The sequence below is a fragment of the Pleurodeles waltl genome, chromosome 12 (genome assembly GCF_031143425.1).
Source record: "Pleurodeles waltl isolate 20211129_DDA chromosome 12, aPleWal1.hap1.20221129, whole genome shotgun sequence".
Taxonomy (NCBI): domain Eukaryota; kingdom Metazoa; phylum Chordata; class Amphibia; order Caudata; family Salamandridae; genus Pleurodeles; species Pleurodeles waltl.
This window is the reverse complement of record NC_090451.1, coordinates 44,731,789-44,753,951: the sequence shown is the minus strand read 5'-3', so window position 1 is coordinate 44,753,951 and position 22,163 is coordinate 44,731,789. Positions and strand designations below refer to the sequence as shown.

The 22,163-nt window shown below is 48.5% G+C and overlaps 1 protein-coding gene across 5 annotated transcripts in view; it reads left to right on the top strand.

Annotated features, from left to right (window-relative positions):
- CHERP (calcium homeostasis endoplasmic reticulum protein) overlaps positions 1–22,163 on the top strand; it is a 134,080-nt gene that overhangs the window by 55,472 nt on the left and 56,445 nt on the right. For all 5 annotated transcript variants that reach the window (XM_069218192.1, XM_069218190.1, XM_069218191.1 and 2 more), the window contains exons 6-7: positions 17,642–17,753; positions 17,882–17,971. In XM_069218192.1, coding sequence (XP_069074293.1) covers positions 17,642–17,753; positions 17,882–17,971 — 202 coding nt within the window. The remainder of the gene's footprint in view (positions 1–17,641; positions 17,754–17,881; positions 17,972–22,163) is intronic.

Below are 22,163 nucleotides of genomic sequence, written 5' to 3'. Positions count from 1 at the left end.
AAAAGTGGGGCCTGGCCGGAGGGGGCGGGCAACTCCACTAGCTGGAGTGTCCTGCTGGGTTGGCACAAAGGAGGTGAGCCTTTGAGGCTCACCGCCAGGTGTGACAATTCCTGCCTGGGGGAGGTGTTAGCATCTCCACCCAGTGCAGGCTTTGTTACTGGCCTCAGAGTGACAAAGGCACTCTCCCCATGGGGCCAGCAACATGTCTCGGTTTGTGGCAGGCTGCTAAAACTAGTCAGCCTACACAGATAGTCGGTTAAGTTTCAGGGGGCACCTCTAAGGTGCCCTCTGGGGTGTATTTTACAATAAAATGTACACTGGCATCAGTGTGCATTTATTGTGCTGAGAAGTTTGATACCAAACTTCCCAGTTTTCAGTGTAGCCATTATGGTGCTGTGGAGTTCGTGTTTGACAAACTCCCAGACCATATACTCTTATGGCTACCCTGCACTTACAATGTCTAAGGTTTTGTTTAGACACTGTAGGGGTACCATGCTCATGCACTGGTACCCTCACCTATGGTATAGTGCACCCTGCCTTAGGGCTGTAAGGCCTGCTAGAGGGGTGTCTTACCTATACTGCCTAGGCAGTGAGAGGCTGGCATGGCACCCTGAGGGGAGTGCCATGTCGACTTACTCGTTTTGTCCTCACTAGCACACACAAGCTGGCAAGCAGGGTGTCTGTGCTGAGTGAGAGGTCTCCAGGGTGGCATAAGACATGCTGCAGCCCTTAGAGACCTTCCTTGGCATCAGGGCCCTTGGTACTAGAAGTACCAGTTACAAGGGGCTTATCTGGATGCCAGGGTCTGCCAATTGTGGATACAAAAGTACAGGTTAGGGAAAGAACACTGGTGTTGGGGCCTGGTTAGCAGGCCTCAGCACACTTTCAATTGTAAACATAGCATCAGCAAAGGCAAAAAGTCAGGGGGCAACCATGCCAAGGAGGCATTTCCTTACAATACCAGTGGCTTGGGGAGACTCACCTTCCCAGATATGTAACACCTATTTCCAATGGGAGAGGGTGTTACCGCCCTCTCCCAAATAAAATCCTTTAATATACCTTCCTGGGCTTGAGCTGTTAAAGCAGCAGGAGGTCAGAAACCTGTCTGAGGGGTGACAGTAGCTTGGGCTGCCCGGAAAACCCTAGAAGGCTGGTAGGAGCAATGCTGGGGGTCTTCTAGGGAGCCCCCAGATTGCATGGAATCATACTTCCAATACTGGCAACGGTATTGGGGTATGATTCTGACATGTTTGATACCCAACATGCCTAGGTTTGGCATTACCATTATGTAGCTGGACATAGGTAATGACCTATGGCCATTAAATGCATAAAATGGCGTCCCTGCACTCATGAAGTCCACGAAAATGGCACTGGAGTACACACACCAGTACTTGCACCCAGCCCTCTGGACTAGGAGGAGCTGCCCTAGGGGTGACTTACAGTGACCTGGTGCAGTGACCTGTAGTGTAAAAGGGTGCATGCACCCTTTCACGAAGGCTGCAATGGCAGGCCTGCAGAACACTTTGCATGGGCTCCCCATGGGTGACATAATACATGCTGCAGCCCATGGGGATCTTCTGGTACCCCAGTGCCCTAGCTACCATTTACTAGGGACTTGGCACCACCAGTATGCCAAATGTGGGGTGAAAAATAACTACATTTTCAAGTTAGAAGCGAGAGAGCATAATCATTGGGGTCCTGGTTAGCAGGATCCCAGTAAACACAGTCAAACACACTGACAACAGGCAGAAATGGGGGTAACCATGCCAAGAAAGAGTACTTTCCTACACTCTGCCTGTTGCATTGGTGTGCTGGCCATCTGCTTGCTGCTTCTGTCCTGGGAGTGAAAGGACTAAACTTTGCTTACTATTCCCTGCTCTCCAAGGTTCTCCATGGGCTTGAACTGAACTTGCCTCATGTTAATAAGTCTCAGAGACATCAAAGAATTCATCTGCCAGTGCCTGGGCTCTTCTGCTGAGAGTCCTGACTTGCCATGTGGTGCCAACTCCAGTCCCAGGGCCCTTAGAATTGTGAGCTGGTGACCTGAAGGACAAAATCCACACGCTGCGGCTGACAAATCGACCCAACGCTTGCAGAATCGAAGCAACGTGTGTGTTGCTCCTGTTTCATCGCAGTTCCATCATAGTGTCTGGATTTTCCCTGCATCATCCCTGGGCATCAATTTCTCATCTACCCCGCAACGCAGTAAGGAACTGAGGCTGCGTGTCTGGAAATCAATGCATCGCTTTTCCTGCGAGGAAAGAATTGATACATCACCTCCTCTGCCAGTAAGGAACCAACAAATTCCCTCATCTGTGAGGGAAGAATTGAAGCATCACTTAGTTTGCAGTAAGGAACTGACGCACTTCCTTGCTTTTTCAACACTTGCAGCCTGCATCATATTTGTTTTTGACGCATCCCAGGTACCTTGTACCAAAAAGATATAACCATTGATTCCTATGGACTAAGACCCATTTAAAAATTGATATCCTTACTTGTGTATGTTGGATTTTTGTCGTTTTGGTCTTGTTTAATGCAGATAAATATTGGCTATTTTCTAAACTTGTGAGGAGTACTTCTGTTGTGTTTTCACTGTGTGTGTGTGTGTGTGTGTATACACACAAATACTTTACACATTGCCTCTGAGATAAGATTGACTGCTTGAACCAAACTACCAAGTGGGTGTGCAGGGGTTATCTTAGTTGTTTGGCTCCCTTGCCCTCACCAAAGTGAGGGTCCCTACTTGGACAGGGTGCAAACCATTGCCAACTAGAGACCCCATTTCTCACAGGGACTCTGTTAAGGAATCATATTTAATTCAAAGATGTAGAAAAGTGCCTCTTTTTGACATGGTCACCCCCACGTTTTGCCTTGAGTTCTATGCAGTATTGACTGAAAGTGCACTAGGTTCCTGCTAACAAGGTCTTCTTTGCCATATCTCTTTCCGTTAAACTGTGTAATTGTTCACCATTTGGCAATACCTTTGGTCACCAGTAAGTTCCTAGTAAATGGTACTCCAGGTAGCTAGGGCATAAGTACCAAAGAGGCTCTCTGAGGGCTGCAGCATATATTGTGCTGATTGCCTTGGTGCAGCTAAAAGTGAAAGCACGACATAGCACACAGCCCCCTTATGACATGCCCTCTAACCCTGCATGTTATATTTGCAAGTCACCTCTACAGCATGCATTACAGCCCTAAGAAAGGGGAAATGTCCTTAATTACGAAGGTTTAACACATCTTGCCATGGCAATGAAGCCGGCACGACCACGGCTTCATTAGTACACCTGTCTTTATACCAAATCATATTATGCTATGATTGCAGTCAGTACGAAAGACATTACAACAAAATATATCGTTGTAGCTGAGTACTGCATTCTTACTGCGCAATAGATGCGCAACTCAGCGGAGTCCAAATGGTGCACGAGGGTTAACAGAGCTTCTAAATTCTCCTCTTTCTTTGAGTTACAAAACAGGGTTTGCATCAAGCTCACAAGAAAATCTACCTATACTAACAGTTCCATCAACTCTTCGCCCCAACTCCGACTTTCTTTACAAGGCGTAGCAGACACAGGTGCCAAATAAAAACAGCCATGTCTGTCAGCACACCGGTTTAGAGCTCGCGTGAATTAATCTTGGCACCATCTTAATCAAATCTTTTATCGTTGTAGCTAACTACATGTGCGTTTCTGGTGAGGATGACTATATTTATAAAGGTAGCATGACATTTCAATACAGAGGTGCTTGTTACTGGCTGATTGTATGTGGCACCCTCATGGTTAATGAGCTTCTACTAACAATAGGTAGTACCGAACACCACAACATAGACATTTTGGTTTGGGGTACGCTGCATATTATTACTGGACAGTAAGTTAGGACCATAGGTAACTTGGTCTACTTCACATACGTGCTGTAATGAAACGTGCTGCTTTAAAAGTCATGTAACCCTTTCCCCAAAGCAGTTATGTCCTTTGGCTTATCGGCAAAGGTCACAAGTATCACATAGTAAGGAAACGTTTTTTTTTAATATGCTCATATTTTTTTCAATAATTACGGCTGTGTAGTACTTTTTTTGTGCTAATGGTAATCATTAACAATGTATTAGTTAGCTTGGTCTTAGGAGTTCTGGTCATTTAAATGTTTTTTTATGTGCCGGTATGATACTTGTATTCAACCTAGAAAATGGTGTGGTAATGCAGCCCTCATTGTTCCGTGTTCATGCTAAACGCTGTCTGGATTGTGGTATCGTTATAGGGTCATACATCCCTAACGTAGGGTGCATTATATTACACGTGGGGAGACATCTGCATGAGCAGATATACGCCATTGATGTCCAGTTAAATTACTTAAACATTTCAAGTGTATAGAGAAGCCTTCTTATGGTATGTACTGAGCTGATATGCCCCTGCAATGTCTTTGTGATTCTCAGACATAGTAAGTTAAAAGGGAAGCCATTTTAAGCATGTGCTGGATGCTGGTCAAAACGAGTTCCCCAGCTACATGATAGCTTTACTGAATATAGGGACGTTTGGTATCAAACATCTTGTATTAATAAACCCTCACTGATGCCAGTGATGGATTTATTAACACATGCACCCAGAGGGCACCTCCACCTCCACCATGAAAACCTACCAACTACCCATGTGGGGACTGACTAGTTTTAGCCAGCCTGCCACCACCAGACAAGATTCTGGCTCCCTAGGGTGAGAGGCTTTGCTCTCGGGTGGTCAGAAACAAAGCCTGCTTTTGGCAAGGTGTTTACTCACCCCTTCCAACAGGATGACCTTCAAATATTCATTCCAAGGCAGAGGGCTTGGTATGCAGGTCTGTCTTATCTCAAAGGAGAGATGCCAACCCACTCCCCAAAGACTCCCTCCCACCCCTAAGTGAGCTGTCTGATGTGTACACCACATCTCGAAGTCTGGCATCTTGGTTTGGCAGAGGTAGGAGCCCTGGTACAGGGTTATGCCCAGTTCCCATGGGAAATGGTCATATAGGGGGGTGTAGTGAAACCAGGAGTAATTAGCCCATTGGCCACTACCCTACATGCCCCATAATTCAGTATTTAGGGGAGCCCCTTGCACCACGAAATCAGATTCCTGCTAACATATGAAGGACACTCAAGAGCCGTGAAAGCAAAGACTGAGGAAGAAACACCTGACTTGGCCCCAGCCCTGCCAGCCTGTCTGCTGTTCCTGCAGATTTGTGCTAAAGTCAACTCGTCCTGCAATTTGCTATGCCTCCTAAACCCTGGGAGGGCTGCCTGTCTTTAATAAAGACCGAGGAACTCCCGTAAAGCGGCAAAGCTGCTTTCCTGCATCTTGCAGGCACCCCTAGAAATGAGAGGACTCTGGATCGCTGCAGAGCCGACACCTTGAAGCACCTCTACACCAGCATGGTGCCCCAGCACTCCAGAGACAAAGCCTGCCTTGAACTTGCCCACTGTGGGCTTACTGGCACCGCCTGCAAGCCTGCTCAACCGTGAGTGCTCCAGTGGAGAAAACCCAACGCCTCAAAGCACCTGTGCACCCGTTGCCCCTGGCCTGTGGAGAAGAGGACCCGAGGTGTCCCCAAGCATCTGAAGACTTGCACTCACCTGTTGATTCTACTCTACTGGACTCCCAGGCCAAACCTGCTGCCTCTTTGCAACTGGACCAATCCCTGTTGACTAACATTGGCCACCCAACGCCATACTACACTTCTGCACCCGGCAGCTCCAGTGCCCTCTGGTGTGACCTGTTGGTGTGGTCCTGACCCTTGCCCAATACTGACCTTAAGTCCAGGATATTGGTCTTGTAAGTCACTGTACTATAACTGTTTGCCATATTTGTTTTTTTGCCTCCATTGGATAACATTGCAGCTACCAAAAATTGCACTTGCGACTTTTCAAAACTGTAAAGATTTCTCTTGAAAAACATACTTACCTTCTTGAGTCGTGTATCTCATTTATTGACTGGGTGTGTATTTGCAGATGTCTTGAACTCTTCTTTGATAAGCCTAAGGCTGCTCGACCACACTACCCCCTAAAAGAGCACCATCGTATTACTAGAGTAAACCCCCGTCCACTAGTTATGGGAACTCTTGGACTCTTTGCACAATATATGTTATTTTGATACATCATATAAAGAGCCAGCTTCCTACAAAAGTGAGTTGGAGGGAGCCTGACTGTAGGAAGTTGGCTCTGTATGCACTATTTCAAAGTAAGGAATAGTATGCACAGAGTCTAAGGGTTCCCTTTAGAGGTAAGATAATGGCAAAAAGAGATAATACTAATGCTCTATTTTGTGGTAGTGTGGTCGAGCAGTAGGCTTATCAAAGGAGCAGAGTTGAGCATTTATTGTACACACACAGGCAATAAATGAGGAACACACACTCAGACAATTCCAGGCCAATAGGTTTTTGTATAGAAAAATATATTTTCTTAGTTTATTTTAAGAACCACAGGTTCAAATTTTACATGTAATACTTTAAATGAAAGGTATTGCAGGTAGGTACTTTAGGAACTTTGAATAATCAAAATAGCATATACAGTCTTCACAAAAATCACATATAGCTATTTTAAAACTAGACACAGTGCAATTTTCAACAGTTCCTGGGGGGGAATAAGAGTTTGTTAGTTTTTGCAGGTAAAGAAATGGCTCCCTGTTGCAGTTACCCCCCACTTTTTGCCTGATACTGATGCTGACTTGACTGAGAAGTGTGCTGGGACCCTGCTAACCAGGCCCCAGCACCAGTGTTCCTTCACCGAAAATGTACCATTGTATCCACAATTGGCACACCCTGGCATTCAGATAAGTCCCTTGTAACTGGTACTTCTAGTACCAAGGGCCCTGATGCCAAGAAAGGTCTCTAAGGGCTGCAGCATGTCTTATGCCACCCTAGAGACCCCTCACTCAGCACAGACACACTGCTTACAAGCCTGTGTGTGCTAGTGAGAACAAAATGAGTAAGTCGACATGGCACTCCCCTCAGGGTGCCATGCCAGCCTCTCACTGCCTATGCAGTATAGGTAAGACACCCCTCTAGCAGGCCTTACAGCCCTAAGGCAGGGTGCACTATACCATAGGTGAGGGTACCAGTGCATGAGCACTGTGCCCCTACAGTGTCTAAACAAAACCTTAGACATTGTAAGTGCAGGGTAGCCATAAGAGTATATGGTCTGGGAGTCTGTTTTACTCGAACTCCACAGCACCATAATGGCTACACTGAAAACTGGGAAGTTTGGTATCAAACTTCTCAGCACAATAAATGCACACTGAAACCAGTGTACATTTTATTGTAAAATACACCACAGAGGGCACCTTAGAGGTGCCCCCTGAAACTTAACCAACTATCTGTGTAGGCTGACTGGTTCCAGCAGCCTGCCACACTAGAGACATGTTGCTGGCCCCATGGGGAGAGTGCCTTTGTCACTCTGAGGCCAGTAACAAAGCCTGCACTGGGTGGAGATGCTAACACCTCCCCCAGGCAGGAGCTGTGACACCTGGCGGTGAGCCTCAAAGGCTCACCCCTTTGTCACAGCCCAGCAGGGCACTCCAGCTTAGTGGAGTTGCCCGCCCCCTCCGGCCACGGCCCCCACTTTTGGCGGCAAGGCTGGAGGGAACAAAGAAAGCAACAAGGAGGAGTCACTGGCCAGTCAGGACAGCCCCTAAGGTGTCCTGAGCTGAAGTGACTCTAACTTTTAGAAATCCTCCATCTTGCAGATGGAGGATTCCCCCAATAGGGTTAGGATTGTGACCCCCTCCCCTTGGGAGGAGGCACAAAGAGGGTGTACCCACCCTCAGGGCTAGTAGCCATTGGCTACTAACCCCCCAGACCTAAACACGCCCTTAAATTTAGTATTTAAGGGCTACCCTGAACCCTAGAAAATTAGATTCCTGCAACTACAAGAAGAAGGACTGCCTAGCTGAAAACCCCTGCAGCGGAAGACCAGAAGACGACAACTGCCTTGGCTCCAGAAACTCACCGGCCTGTCTCCTGCCTTCCAAAGATCCTGCTCCAGCGACGCCTTCCAAAGGGACCAGCGACCTCGACATCCTCTGAGGACTGCCCCTGCTTCGAAAAGACAAGAAACTCCCGAGGACAGCGGACCTGCTCCAAGAAAAGCTGCAACTTTGTTTCCAGCAGCTTTAAAGAACCCTGCAAGCTCCCCGCAAGAAGCGTGAGACTTGCAACACTGCACCCGGCGACCCCGACTCGGCTGGTGGCGATCCAACACCTCAGGAGGGACCCCAGGACTACTCTGATACTGTGAGTACCAAAACCTGTCCCCCCTGAGCCCCCACAGCGCCGCCTGCAGAGGGAATCCCGAGGCTTCCCCTGACCGCGACTCTTTGAACCTAAAGTCCCGACGCCTGGGAGAGACCCTGCACCCGCAGCCCCCAGGACCTGAAGGACCGGACTTTCACTGGAGAAGTGACCCCCAGGAGTCCCTCTCCCTTGCTCAAGTGGAGGTTTCCCCGAGGAATCCCCCCCTTGCCTGCCTGCAGCGCTGAAGAGATCCCGAGATCTCTCATAGACTAACATTGCGAACCCGACGCTTGTTTCTACACTGCACCCGGCCGCCCCCGCGCCGCTGAGGGTGAAATTTCTGTGTGGACTCGTGTCCCCCCCGGTGCCCTACAAAACCCCCCTGGTCTGCCCTCCGAAGACGCGGGTACTTACCTGCAAGCAGACCGGAACCGGGGCACCCCCTTCTCTCCATTCTAGCCTATGTGTTTTGGGCACCACTTTGAACTCTGCACCTGACCGGCCCGGAGCTGCTGGTGTGGTGACTTTGGGGTTGCTCTGAACCCCCAACGGTGGGCTACCTTGGACCAAGAACTGAACCCTGTAAGTGTCTTACTTACCTGGTAAAACTAATCAAAACTTACCTCCCCTAGGAACTGTGAAAATTGCACTAAGTGTCCACTTTTAAAACAGCTATTTGTCAATAACTTGAAAAGTATACATGCAATTTTGATGATTTGAAGTTCCTAAAGTACTTACCTGCAATACCTTTCGAATGAGATATTATATGTAGAATTTGAACCTGTGGTTCTTAAAATAAACTAAGAAAAGATATTTTTCTATATAAAAACCTATTGGCTGGATTTGTCTCTGAGTGTGTGTACCTCATTTATTGTCTATGTGTATGTACAACAAATGCTTAACACTACTCCTTGGATAAGCCTACTGCTCGACCACACTACCACAAAATAGAGCATTAGTATTATCTATTTTTACCACTATTTTACCTCTAAGGGGAACCCTTGGACTCTGTGCATGCTATTCCTTACTTTGAAATAGCACATACAGAGCCAACTTCCTACATTGGTGGATCAGCGGTGGGGTACAAGACTTTGCATTTGCTGGACTACTCAGCCAATACCTGATCACACGACAAATTCCAAAATTGTCATTAGAAATTGATTTTTGCAATTTGAAAAGTTTTCTAAATTCTTAAAAGTCCTGCTAGGGCCTTGTGTGTTAAGTCCCTGTTTAGCATTTCTTTTAGAGTTTAAAAGTTTTTAAAAGTTTGAATTAGATTCTAGAACCAGTTGTAGATTCTTAGAAAGTATTCCAACTTTTAGAAGCAAAATGTCTAGCACAGATGTGACTGTGGTGGAACTCGACACCACACCTTACCTCCATCTTAAGATGAGGGAGCTAAGGTCACTCTGTAAAATAAAGAAAATAACAATGGGCCCCAAACCTACCAAAATACAGCTCCAGGAGCTTTTGGCAGAGTTTGAAAAGGCCAACCCCTCTGAGGGTGGCAACTCAGAGGAAGAGGATAGTGACTTGGAGGAAAATTCCCCCCTACCAGTCCTATCTAGGGAGAACAGGGTCCCTCAAACCCTGACTCCAAAAATAATAGTCAGAGATGCTGGTTCCCTCACAGGAGAGACCAACACCTCTGAAATCACTGAGGATAACTCCAGTGAAGATGACCCCCTGTTAGCCAGGATGGTCAAAAGATTGGCTTTGGAAAAGCAGCTCCTAGCCATAGAAAGGGAAAGAAAAGAGATGGGCCTAGGTCCCATCGATGGTGGCAGCAACTTAAATAGGGTCAGAGATTCTCCTGACATCCTAAAAATCCCCAAAGGGATTGTAACAAAATATGAAGATGGTGATGACATCACCAAATGGTTCACAGCTTTTGAGAGGGCTTGTGTAACCAGAAAAGTAAACAGATCTCACTGGGGTGCTCTCCTTTGGGAAATGTTCACTGGAAAGTGTAGGGATAGACTCCTCACACTCTCTGGAAAAGATGCAGAATCTTATGACCTCATGAAGGGTACCCTGATTGAGGGCTTTGGATTCTCCACTGAGGAGTATAGAATTAGATTCAGGGGGGCTCAAAAATCCTCGAGCCAGACCTGGGTTGATTTTGTAGACTACTCAGTAAAAACACTAGATGGTTGGTTAACTGGAAATGAAGTGTGTGACTATGTTGGGCTTTATAATTTGTTTATGAAAGAACACATTTTAAGTAACTGCTTCAATGAAAAGTTGCATCAGTATCTGGTAGACCTAGGTCCAATTTCTCCCCAAGAATTGGGAAAGAAGGCAGACCACTGGGTCAAGACTAGGGTAACCAAAACTTCCACTGGGGGTGACCGAAAGAAAGGGGTTACAAAAACTCCCCAGGAGAAAGTGGGTGACACTAGAAACAAAGAAAAAGAGTCCTCTGTAGGCCCCCAAAAACCAGAACAGGTGGGTGGGCCCCAAGACACAACCCAAAACAAAGGTGGGTACCAGGGTAAGAACTGGGATGCCACTAAGGCATGGTGCCACAACTGTAAACAGTCTGGGCACCACACCAAGGACACTTCTTGTCCCAAAAACAAACCCCAGAACAAAATTCCAGGGGTAACCAGTGTAGCCATGGGAGATGACTCCTCAGATGAGGAGGTCTTCATAGCCTTCAACTGGAAACAGGGCCCAACAGGTGAGTTGGAGATTCCAGAGGGAAGTAGACACTTCCACCACCTACTGGTGAATGGAATCCCAACCACTGCCCTGAGAGACACTTGTGCCAGTCACACTATTGTGCATGACAGGCTGGTGCTCTCAAACCAGTACATCCCAGGTGAGACTGCCAGGGTAAGAGTTAGCCTAGACAGGGTCACTAAGAGGCCTGTGGCTTTAGTACCCATAGAAGTGGGTGGCACTCTTAGCTGGAGAAGGGTAGTAGTCAGTACAGACCTCCCCCTTGATTGTCTCCTTGGAAATGACTACCCAGAGGTTAGTCAGAGCCCAAGAGAGGAACTGGTCCAGTGCCAGTCCTCTCCCAAGGATTCTGGAAGTCCTGCCTCTGCAGTAAATGCAAGCAGGCCCCAGAAGAAGAAGAAAAGAAAACAGAGTAGGAAGGGTGGACAACCTTTAGCCAAGGTTACAGCAAGCCAAGGAGATTCTGCTCCAGTAGGGGAGAACTCCAAAAATGGCCCTGATAAAGTCCAACCTGACCCACAAGAAGTCCTGGCTAGTCAGGCAACTGTTAAACCTGAGTGGGTGGCTCCTCAGCTAACAGAAGAAAGAGTGGAAGAAGGGTGTTTACTACAAGATGTGGTAACCCCCCACTCTAATACAGCAGACAGGCAGCCTGAACCCAAAGAGGCCTGTAACTTAGCCCCTTCCCTTTTAGGTGAAGAGCTAAAGGTGTGGTTCTGGGCACTGACAGCTGTCAGTGGCCTCTGCTGGGTGTTAGCCTTTATGGCTGCACTATCCTTGGCATGGTGGTCAGACCCCATGCCAAATAGCAAGTTAGGCCCCCTGACCCTGTTGGTCATGGTGGGGTTACTCCAGCTCTGGGTAACCTCTTTGGGTAAGCTAGGGATGACCCTGGCTAAGATAAGATTAGCAGAGGTGGATACCTCTAAACCCAAAATAAAAAGAATGGGTGGAGACATTGAAGAGGCAGACAAGAGGCAATTCAGACTAGGTCCTATCACTGTGGAAGTGGGTCAGTTCCCCAAAGGGAATGACCTGAACAGAAGGATGTAAGGCAGAGTAGGCCCTGCAACTAACCAGCCTATTTCTCCTACTCTTCCTCGCCTGACAGACTAGGAAGACTCTCCCAGCTTGGGCTGAGTCTCCTGGCCTGTGGGCTGGGGGGGGCTTGTGTAAAGAAATGGCTCCCTGTTGCAGTTACCCCCCACTTTTTGCCTGATACTGATGCTGACTTGACTGAGAAGTGTGCTGGGACCCTGCTAACCAGGCCCCAGCACCAGTGTTCCTTCACCTAAAATGTACCATTGTATCCACAATTGGCACACCCTGGCATTCAGATAAGTCCCTTGTAACTGGTACTTCTAGTACCAAGGGCCCTGATGCCAAGAAAGGTCTCTAAGGGCTGCAGCATGTCTTATGCCACCCTAGAGACCCCTCACTCAGCACAGACACACTGCTTACAAGCCTGTGTGTGCTAGTGAGAACAAAATGAGTAAGTCGACATGGCACTCCCCTCAGGGTGCCATGCCAGCCTCTCACTGCCTATGCAGTATAGGTAAGACACCCCTCTAGCAGGCCTTACAGCCCTAAGGCAGGGTGCACTATACCATAGGTGAGGGTACCAGTGCATGAGCACTGTGCCCCTACAGTGTCTAAACAAAACCTTAGACATTGTAAGTGCAGGGTAGCCATAAGAGTATATGGTCTGGGAGTCTGTTTTACTCGAACTCCACAGCACCATAATGGCTACACTGAAAACTGGGAAGTTTGGTATCAAACTTCTCAGCACAATAAATGCACACTGAAACCAGTGTACATTTTATTGTAAAATACACCACAGAGGGCACCTTAGAGGTGCCCCCTGAAACTTAACCAACTATCTGTGTAGGCTGACTGGTTCCAGCAGCCTGCCACACTAGAGACATGTTGCTGGCCCCATGGGGAGAGTGCCTTTGTCACTCTGAGGCCAGTAACAAAGCCTGCACTGGGTGGAGATGCTAACACCTCCCCCAGGCAGGAGCTGTGACACCTGGCGGTGAGCCTCAAAGGCTCACCCCTTTGTCACAGCCCAGCAGGGCACTCCAGCTTAGTGGAGTTGCCCGCCCCCTCCGGCCACGGCCCCCACTTTTGGCGGCAAGGCTGGAGGGAACAAAGAAAGCAACAAGGAGGAGTCACTGGCCAGTCAGGACAGCCCCTAAGGTGTCCTGAGCTGAAGTGACTCTAACTTTTAGAAATCCTCCATCTTGCAGATGGAGGATTCCCCCAATAGGGTTAGGATTGTGACCCCCTCCCCTTGGGAGGAGGCACAAAGAGGGTGTACCCACCCTCAGGGCTAGTAGCCATTGGCTACTAACCCCCCAGACCTAAACACGCCCTTAAATTTAGTATTTAAGGGCTACCCTGAACCCTAGAAAATTAGATTCCTGCAACTACAAGAAGAAGGACTGCCTAGCTGAAAACCCCTGCAGCGGAAGACCAGAAGACGACAACTGCCTTGGCTCCAGAAACTCACCGGCCTGTCTCCTGCCTTCCAAAGATCCTGCTCCAGCGACGCCTTCCAAAGGGACCAGCGACCTCGACATCCTCTGAGGACTGCCCCTGCTTCGAAAAGACAAGAAACTCCCGAGGACAGCGGACCTGCTCCAAGAAAAGCTGCAACTTTGTTTCCAGCAGCTTTAAAGAACCCTGCAAGCTCCCCGCAAGAAGCGTGAGACTTGCAACACTGCACCCGGCGACCCCGACTCGGCTGGTGGCGATCCAACACCTCAGGAGGGACCCCAGGACTACTCTGATACTGTGAGTACCAAAACCTGTCCCCCCTGAGCCCCCACAGCGCCGCCTGCAGAGGGAATCCCGAGGCTTCCCCTGACCGCGACTCTTTGAACCTAAAGTCCCGACGCCTGGGAGAGACCCTGCACCCGCAGCCCCCAGGACCTGAAGGACCGGACTTTCACTGGAGAAGTGACCCCCAGGAGTCCCTCTCCCTTGCTCAAGTGGAGGTTTCCCCGAGGAATCCCCCCCTTGCCTGCCTGCAGCGCTGAAGAGATCCCGAGATCTCTCATAGACTAACATTGCGAACCCGACGCTTGTTTCTACACTGCACCCGGCCGCCCCCGCGCCGCTGAGGGTGAAATTTCTGTGTGGACTCGTGTCCCCCCCGGTGCCCTACAAAACCCCCCTGGTCTGCCCTCCGAAGACGCGGGTACTTACCTGCAAGCAGACCGGAACCGGGGCACCCCCTTCTCTCCATTCTAGCCTATGTGTTTTGGGCACCACTTTGAACTCTGCACCTGACCGGCCCGGAGCTGCTGGTGTGGTGACTTTGGGGTTGCTCTGAACCCCCAACGGTGGGCTACCTTGGACCAAGAACTGAACCCTGTAAGTGTCTTACTTACCTGGTAAAACTAATCAAAACTTACCTCCCCTAGGAACTGTGAAAATTGCACTAAGTGTCCACTTTTAAAACAGCTATTTGTCAATAACTTGAAAAGTATACATGCAATTTTGATGATTTGAAGTTCCTAAAGTACTTACCTGCAATACCTTTCGAATGAGATATTATATGTAGAATTTGAACCTGTGGTTCTTAAAATAAACTAAGAAAAGATATTTTTCTATATAAAAACCTATTGGCTGGATTTGTCTCTGAGTGTGTGTACCTCATTTATTGTCTATGTGTATGTACAACAAATGCTTAACACTACTCCTTGGATAAGCCTACTGCTCGACCACACTACCACAAAATAGAGCATTAGTATTATCTATTTTTACCACTATTTTACCTCTAAGGGGAACCCTTGGACTCTGTGCATGCTATTCCTTACTTTGAAATAGCACATACAGAGCCAACTTCCTACAGTAAACCACCTAAGGGGTTCAAGTTTGGGTCCAAGGTAGCCCACCGTGGGGGGTTCAGAGCAACCCCAAAGTTACCACACCAGCAGCTCAGGGCCGGTCCGGTGCAGAGGTCAATTTGGTGCCCAAAACGCATAGGCTTCAATGGAGAATGGGGTGCCCCGGTTCCAGTCTGCCAGCAGGTAAGTACCCACGTCTTCGGAGGGCAGACCAGGGGGGTTTTGTAGGGCACCGGGGGGGGGACACAAGTTAGCACAGAAAGTACACCCTCAGCAGCACGGGGGCGGCCGGGTGCAGTGTGCAAACACACGTCGGGTTTCCAATGAAAATCAATGGGAGACCAAGGGGTCCTTTCAGCGAGGCAGGCAAGGGGGGGCTCCTCGGGGTAGCCACCACCTGGACAAGGGAGAGGGCCTCCTGGGGGGTCACTCCTGCACTGGAGTTCCGATCTTTCAGGTCCTGGGGGCTGCGGGTGCAGAGTCTTTACCAGGCGTCAGGATCTGGGAGTCAGGCAGTCGCGGTCAGGGGGAGCCTCAGGATTCCCTCTGCAGGTGTCGCTGTGGGGGCAACTCTGGCTACTCACGGTCTCGTAGTCGCCGGGGAGTCCTCCCTGAAGTGTTGTTTCTCCACAAGTTGAGCCAGGGGCGTCGGGTGCAGAGTAGCAAGTCTCACGCTTCCGTCGGGAAACGCAGTTGTTTTAAAGTTGCTCCTTTGAAACAAAGTTGCAGTCTTGGGTGAACAGAGCCGCTGTCCTCTGGAGTTCTTGGTCCTTCTAGATGCAGGGCAGTCCTCTGAGGATTCAGAGGTCGCTGGTCCCTGTGGAAAGCGTCGCTGGAGCAGTGTCTTTAGAAGTGGGGAGACAGGCCGGTAGAGCTGGGGCCAAAGCAGTTGGTGTCTCCGTCTTCTCTGCAGGGTTTTTCAGCTTAGCAGTCCTCTTCTTAGGTTGCAGGAATATGAGTTCCTAGGTTCTGGGGAGCAATTAAATACTAAATTTAAGGGGGTGTTTAGGTCTGGGGGGTTAGTAGCCAATGGCTACTAGCCCTGAGGGTGGGTACACCCTCTTTGTGCCTCCTCCCAAGGGGAGGGGTTCACATTCCTATCCCTATTGGGGGAATCCTCCATCTGCAAGATGGTGGATTTCTAAAAGTTAGTCACCTCAGCTCAGGACACCTTAGGGGCTGTCCTGACTGGCCAGTGACGACTCCTTGTTTTTCTCATTATCTCCTCCGGCCTTGCCGCCAAAAGTGGGGCCGTGGCCGGAGGGGGCGGGCAACTCCACTAGCTGGAGTGCCCTGTGGTGCTGTAACAAAGGGGGTGAGCCTTTGAGGCTCACCACCAGGTGTTACAGTTCCTGCAGGGGGAGGTGTGAAGCACCTCCACCCAGTACAGGCTTTGTTACTAGCCACAGAGTGACAAAGGCACTCTCCCCATGTGGCCAGCAACATGTCTGGTGTGGCAGGCTGCTTGAACTAGTCAGCCTACACAGATAGTCGGTTTAGGTTTCAGGGGGCACCTCTAAGGTGCCCTCTGGGGTGTATGTTACAATAAAATGTACACTGGCATCAGTGTGCATTTATTGTGCTGAGAAGTTTGATACCAAACTTCACAGTTTTCAGTGTGGCCATTATGGTGCTGTGGATTTCGTGTATGACAGACTCCCAGACCATATACACTTATGGCAACCCTGCACTTACAATGTCTAAGGTTTTGCTTAGACACTGTAGGGGCATAGTGCTCATGCAGTTGTGCCCTCACCTATGGTATAGTGCACCCTGCCTTAGGGCTGTAAGGCCTGCTAGAGGGGTGACTTACCTATACTGCATAGGCAGTGTGAGGTTGGCATGGCACCCTGAGGGGAGTGCCATGTCGACTTACTCGTTTTGTCCTCACCAGCACACACAAGCTAGCAAGCAGTGTGTCTGTGCTGAGTGAGGGGTCCCCAGGGTGGCATAAGACATGCTGCATCCCTTATAGACCTTCCCTGGCATCAGGGCCCTTGATACCAGGGGTACCAGTTACAAGGGACTTACCTGGATGCCAGGGTGTGCCAATTGTGAAAACAAAAGTACAGGTTAGGGAAAGAACACTGGTGCTGGGGCCTGGTTAGCAGGCCTCGGCACACCTTCAAATCAAAACTTAGCATCAGCAAAGGCAAAAAGTCAGGGGGTAACCATGCCAAGGAGGCATTTCCTTACACTGACATAAAAGTTTTCCTTTCTGCATATTAAATATACTCTTTTGGCTTACTAGAATGACTGAATCAGTTAAAATTTTTCCATCTTGTCGAAGTTGAGTGAAAAGACTTCACAGTACAGATATTTACTGAGTGTACATTACCACTCTGGGCAGTTACACACCATGTCTATATGTTGCAACTAAGCACCACTAAAGCCCCTTGCCTGCCCTCGGGGCAAGCTGGTGCACACGATGTGTCACTGCTCCATTTTCCTTTGGTACTTTAGTTCTCTTAGCTCATGCTTGTTAGATGAATGCTGAACCACGCCTCTGGCTCCAGACAGCCCCAGCGTACATGCTTGCTCTCACACTCATGCTCTCACAATAATGCTAAATGTCAATCACTGGATGTGAGGAGGGGCAGAAACTTGATTGGCCATTTCCATAGCCGGTAAAAGCTCATATAGAGGTATTGATTTCACGAACTTTGCAATCAAAGCTTTAATTTTGCATGGCTGATGTAGCTTGCTGCTGAGCCACCAGACACTTCTACTCTCAATGCGTGGTCTGTCCCGATTCCAGTATTTAAGACTGTTTCTGAGCGTGGTTTGTAATAGTCCACTTTGCAATGCTCTGCACCGACCTCTGCTTCATTTCCTATTTCTTCTTCACCTCAAAGCCAGAGGAAGCAGGCACGCGATCTTCTCGCTGCTCTCCAGAAGGTGGTTGTCCCAATTTATTGTACCAGTTTCCTGGCTGTAGAGGAGGACAAACAACAGAAAATTGCACGGGTAAAAGCTACTTCTTGCTTTTAAAAATATACTCTTTCTATCCCTGAAAAAAGCCATGTCGGTCATCTGTTTTGCCAAATGTTAACACTCAGAGTAATTTTCTGTGCTTTTTCTTTGTTTGCAAATAGTTGCTTCAGCTCTGGGAGAAAAATGGCTATTTTGATGAGTCCATTATTCAACAATTGCAAAGTCCTGCATTGGGCCTGGGTCAATACCAGGTATGTTGGAATAATGTGCTGTGGATGTGTAAGACTTGTCAGGAGAGGTGGAGAAAGTGGATCCTTGGTGCAGAAACTATTTTAAAAAGCTCAATTGTGCCATTTTAGCAGTCCTATAGCAGTTGAACATAGTTATCTCAGGTGACCTACAGTGAGCAGATGCAGAATTATGATCCCTTTAAACCAAAATTCACTTATCTCCCCGCCAGCCCTCGTCTGTAGACTACTGCCCTCTGATGGTGTGACAGTCTCAGGAATTAAGAGACTCCATACCTCTTCCCTGTTAATACATTGTCCCACCCCTTTATAATCGGAGTTAATGCCCGCTTCCCACTTCATTTCATCTCCGTTGCTCATTTATACAAAGATCACCCAGGAGTGTCTGGGAGCATGGGTCCAACAACACAGCACAGTCCCCATTTGTGGCCCAAAATGCAGATGCTTCACCTTTAACTCCTAGTAAGCAGACTATTGACCCCAGACAGGACCTTGGGTATCCTGCCCTCTGTCAATCTTGTCTCTTTCTAGAATAGCCTCTCCCCGTCATATCCCATCACCTTCTTTCCATCTGGCAGAACATAGCTTTGATCATATGGTTTGTTTCTGTGTCCCTTATGCCAAGCAGGGGAAAACTACCAGGGCGAAAACCCAAGAAGTATTCAACATTTTGACAAAGTCCTTCACTATCCAACCAAGTCTATTATTCTACCTTTCTACATCCTAAATAAGAAACAGGCCTTAGGTTGGCCCATAACTTTCACAACTGTACCACCAAGGTGCTTGGGACCTTGCCTTCAACCTGCAGATACATGCCACTGAGCTTTCAAACCTGGATGCTGCAAAAGGCCAGACACCTCCCGCCAAATCTTAGAGAGACACTCGAGCTGCTCAAAAGCAAACTAAAACAACTTTGCTGGTTCCTGGCAGAATAGGAACCAGGTTCTCAATCCCCTGCTACATAGACTAAACCTCTGGATAACAAAGTTCTGGATACTCAGGCCTGTGGGCCATCTAGCACACATCCCTAACATCTGGTTACTTAAATCCACTGTACCATCTCTTCATAAATTCCAGTCCCTCCCTGTAGGAAGTTGTCTCTGTATGTGCTTTTTCAAAGTAAGGAATAGCATGCACAGAGTCCAAGGGTTCCCCTTAGAGGTAAAATAGTGGTAAAATAGATAATACTAATGCTCTATTTTGTGGTAGTGTGGTCGAGCAGTAGGCTTATCCAAGGAGTAGTGTTAAGCATTTGTTGTACATACACATAGACAATAAATGAGGTACACACACTCAGAGACAAATCCAGCCAATAGGTTTTGTTATAGAAAAATATCTTTTCTTAGTTTATTTTAAGAACCACAGGTTCAAATTTAACATGTAATATCTTGTTTGAAAGGTATTGCAGGTAAGTACATTAGGAACTTTGAATCATTTCAATTGCATGTATACTTTTCAAGTTATTCACAAATAGCTACTTTAAAAGTGGACACTTAGTGCAATTTTCACAGTTCCTGGGGGAGGTAAGTTTTTGTTAGTTTTACCAGGTAAGTAAGACACTTACAGGGTTCAGTTCTTGGTCCAAGGTAGCCCACCGTTGGGGGTTCAGAGCAACCCCAAAGTCACCACACCAGCAGCTCAGGGCCGGTCAGGTGCAGAGTTCAAGTGGTGCCCAAAACGCATAGGCTAGAATGGAGAGAAGGGGGTGCCCCGGTTCCGGTCTGCTTGCAGGTAAGTACCCGCGTCTTCGGAGGGCAGACCAGGGGGGTTTTGTAGGGCACCGGGGGGGACACAAGCCCACACAGAAATTTCACCCTCAGCAGCGCGGGGGCGGCCGGGTGCAGTGTAGAAACAAGCGTCGGGTTCGCAATGTTAGTCTATGAGAGATCAACGGATCTCTTCAGCGCTGCAGGCAGGCAAGGGGGGGGCTTCCTCGGGGAAACCTCCACTTGGGCGAGGGAGAGGGACTCCTGGGGGTCACTTCTCCAGTGAAAGTCCGGTCCTTCAGGTCCTGGGGGCTGCGGGTGCAGGGTCTTTTCCAGGCGTCGGGACTTAGGTTTCAGAGAGTCGCGGTCAGGGGAAGCCTCGGGATTCCCTCGGCAGCCGGCGCTGTGGGGGCTCAGGGGGGACAGGTTTTGGTACTCACAGTCGTAGAGTAGTCCGGGGGTCCTCCCTGAGGTGTTGGTTCTCCACCAGCCGAGTCGGGGTCGCCGGGTGCAGTGTTGCAAATCTCACGCTTCTTGCGGGGAGTTGCAGGGTTCTTTAAAGCTGCTTCTTGAAACAAAGTTGCAGTCTTTTTGGAGCAGGTCCGCTGTCCTCTGGAGTTTCTGGTCGTCGTCGAAGCAGGGCAGTCCTCAGAGGATTCAGAGGTCGCTGGTCCCTTTGGAAGGCGTCGCTGGAGCAGAGTTCTTTGGAAGGCAGGAGACAGGCCGGTGAGTTTCTGGAGCCAAGGCAGTTGTCGTCTTCTGGTCTTCCTCTGCAGGGGTTTTCAGCTGGGCAGTCCTTCTTGTTGTCGCAGGAATCTAATTTTCTAGGGTTCAGGGTAGCCCTTAAATACTAAATTTAAGGGCGTGTTTAGGTCTGGGGGGTTAGTAGCCAATGGCTACTAGCCCTGAGAGTGGGTACACCCTCTTTGTGCCTCCTCCCAAGGGGAGGGGGTCACAATCCTAACCCTATTGGGGGAATCCTAAAAGTTAGAGTCACCTCAGCTCAGGACACCTTAGGGGCTGTCCTGACTGGCCAGTGACTCCTCCTTGTTATTCTCATTATTTTCTCCGGCCTTGCCGCCAAAAGTGGGGGCCGGGCCGGAGGGGGCGGGCAACTCCACTAGCTGGAGTGTCCTGCGGTGCTGTGACAAAGGGGTGGGCCTTTGAGGCTCACCGCTAGGTGTTACAGCTCCTGCCTGGGGGAGGTGTTAGCATCTCCACCCAGTGCAGGCTTTGTTACTGGCCTCAGGCATTTCCTTACACTCCCTCATAGATAAATTGTTGTAACAGCTTCTTCACCCCAAGCCCTAATGTCCGTGGATCATTCATTCCAGACAGCACTCCGACCAATAGAATGTTTGTAAGATTCCTGTCATTTTAAATCTGGTCTGTCTGGGTTTTTGGCGCGAGTCCCACAGAGCTTCGACCTCAGTCTCCAGATTCCCTTCCAAAGCACCATTGTTGCTCACCTTCCTCTGCCTCTTCTACTTGTCTTTCCTCCACATACCCTGTCTCTTTCTAGCTTCAAAGAGTCTTTCACCACAAACCAATTAATCCTTAACCCATAGCAGTTTGGCCCTTATTGGGTGTAGGTGGTGAGCAGGGGCCGGTCAAGGGAGAGGTTCTGATGGCCTCTAGAGTCTTCCCATGGGCCACCAGTCCATATGTTTCCTTCCATGTATGAAGTTATGTTCATTACCCCCACAGATGAGGACAATTCCTCTCCTAACTGTTCAAGTACACAACATAGGGAGGATAGACTAATTGACAAGGAGGTGGAAGCTGTGAGCACATTTTTGAAACATTCTTCCAAAATAACTTGTGAGGAAGGTGTGAGAGATGTCCAGTGCTTGATGATCAATTAATCCCAGAAGCCTACGCTTTTTTCCAAGGTGCTTTCAGAAGTCATGGAAACTTTTTCCCCTCAAACTTTCTATCATGTGTCACCTCAATGATATTGTGCTATTCTGAAATGTCAATTTAATTCCAGTATTTTCTTTTCTAAGTCGTTATCTATTTCAATTACTTTAGATAGTGGAAAAAAACATTTTGTATTTATTAGACTCCCGATATCTAGAGTCGTTGTCCTGTAGCAACTATTCAAAAGGAATTATTTTCCTATTGATGTCCTTAATCGCAGAGTTTGATACCCAGCATGCAGTTTGATAATGTCTAAACTGAGGGAATGTAAATAATGGGTAAGCTGCAAAAGGCTCATTGTCATGGAAAGGTGGTAAATTTGCACCATTTGTCTGGATGGCCATGTCCTTGATTGCTTTGATGGGATGGATGGTGTTTAAGCAATGCCTGTTGAGTCTTCTTTCGCTGAATCCTATGGTTTTCTACCCACTGAAGAACAGCCATGCATATGTACATCTTGCGAACCAGCCTCCAGACCATTGTAACTCTCGAAACAGAATGTGATGTACTTTGGGGACTAACTGTTGACCCTCTTGCTTCTGTTGGCATGTGCTCTTGTATATTGGTGG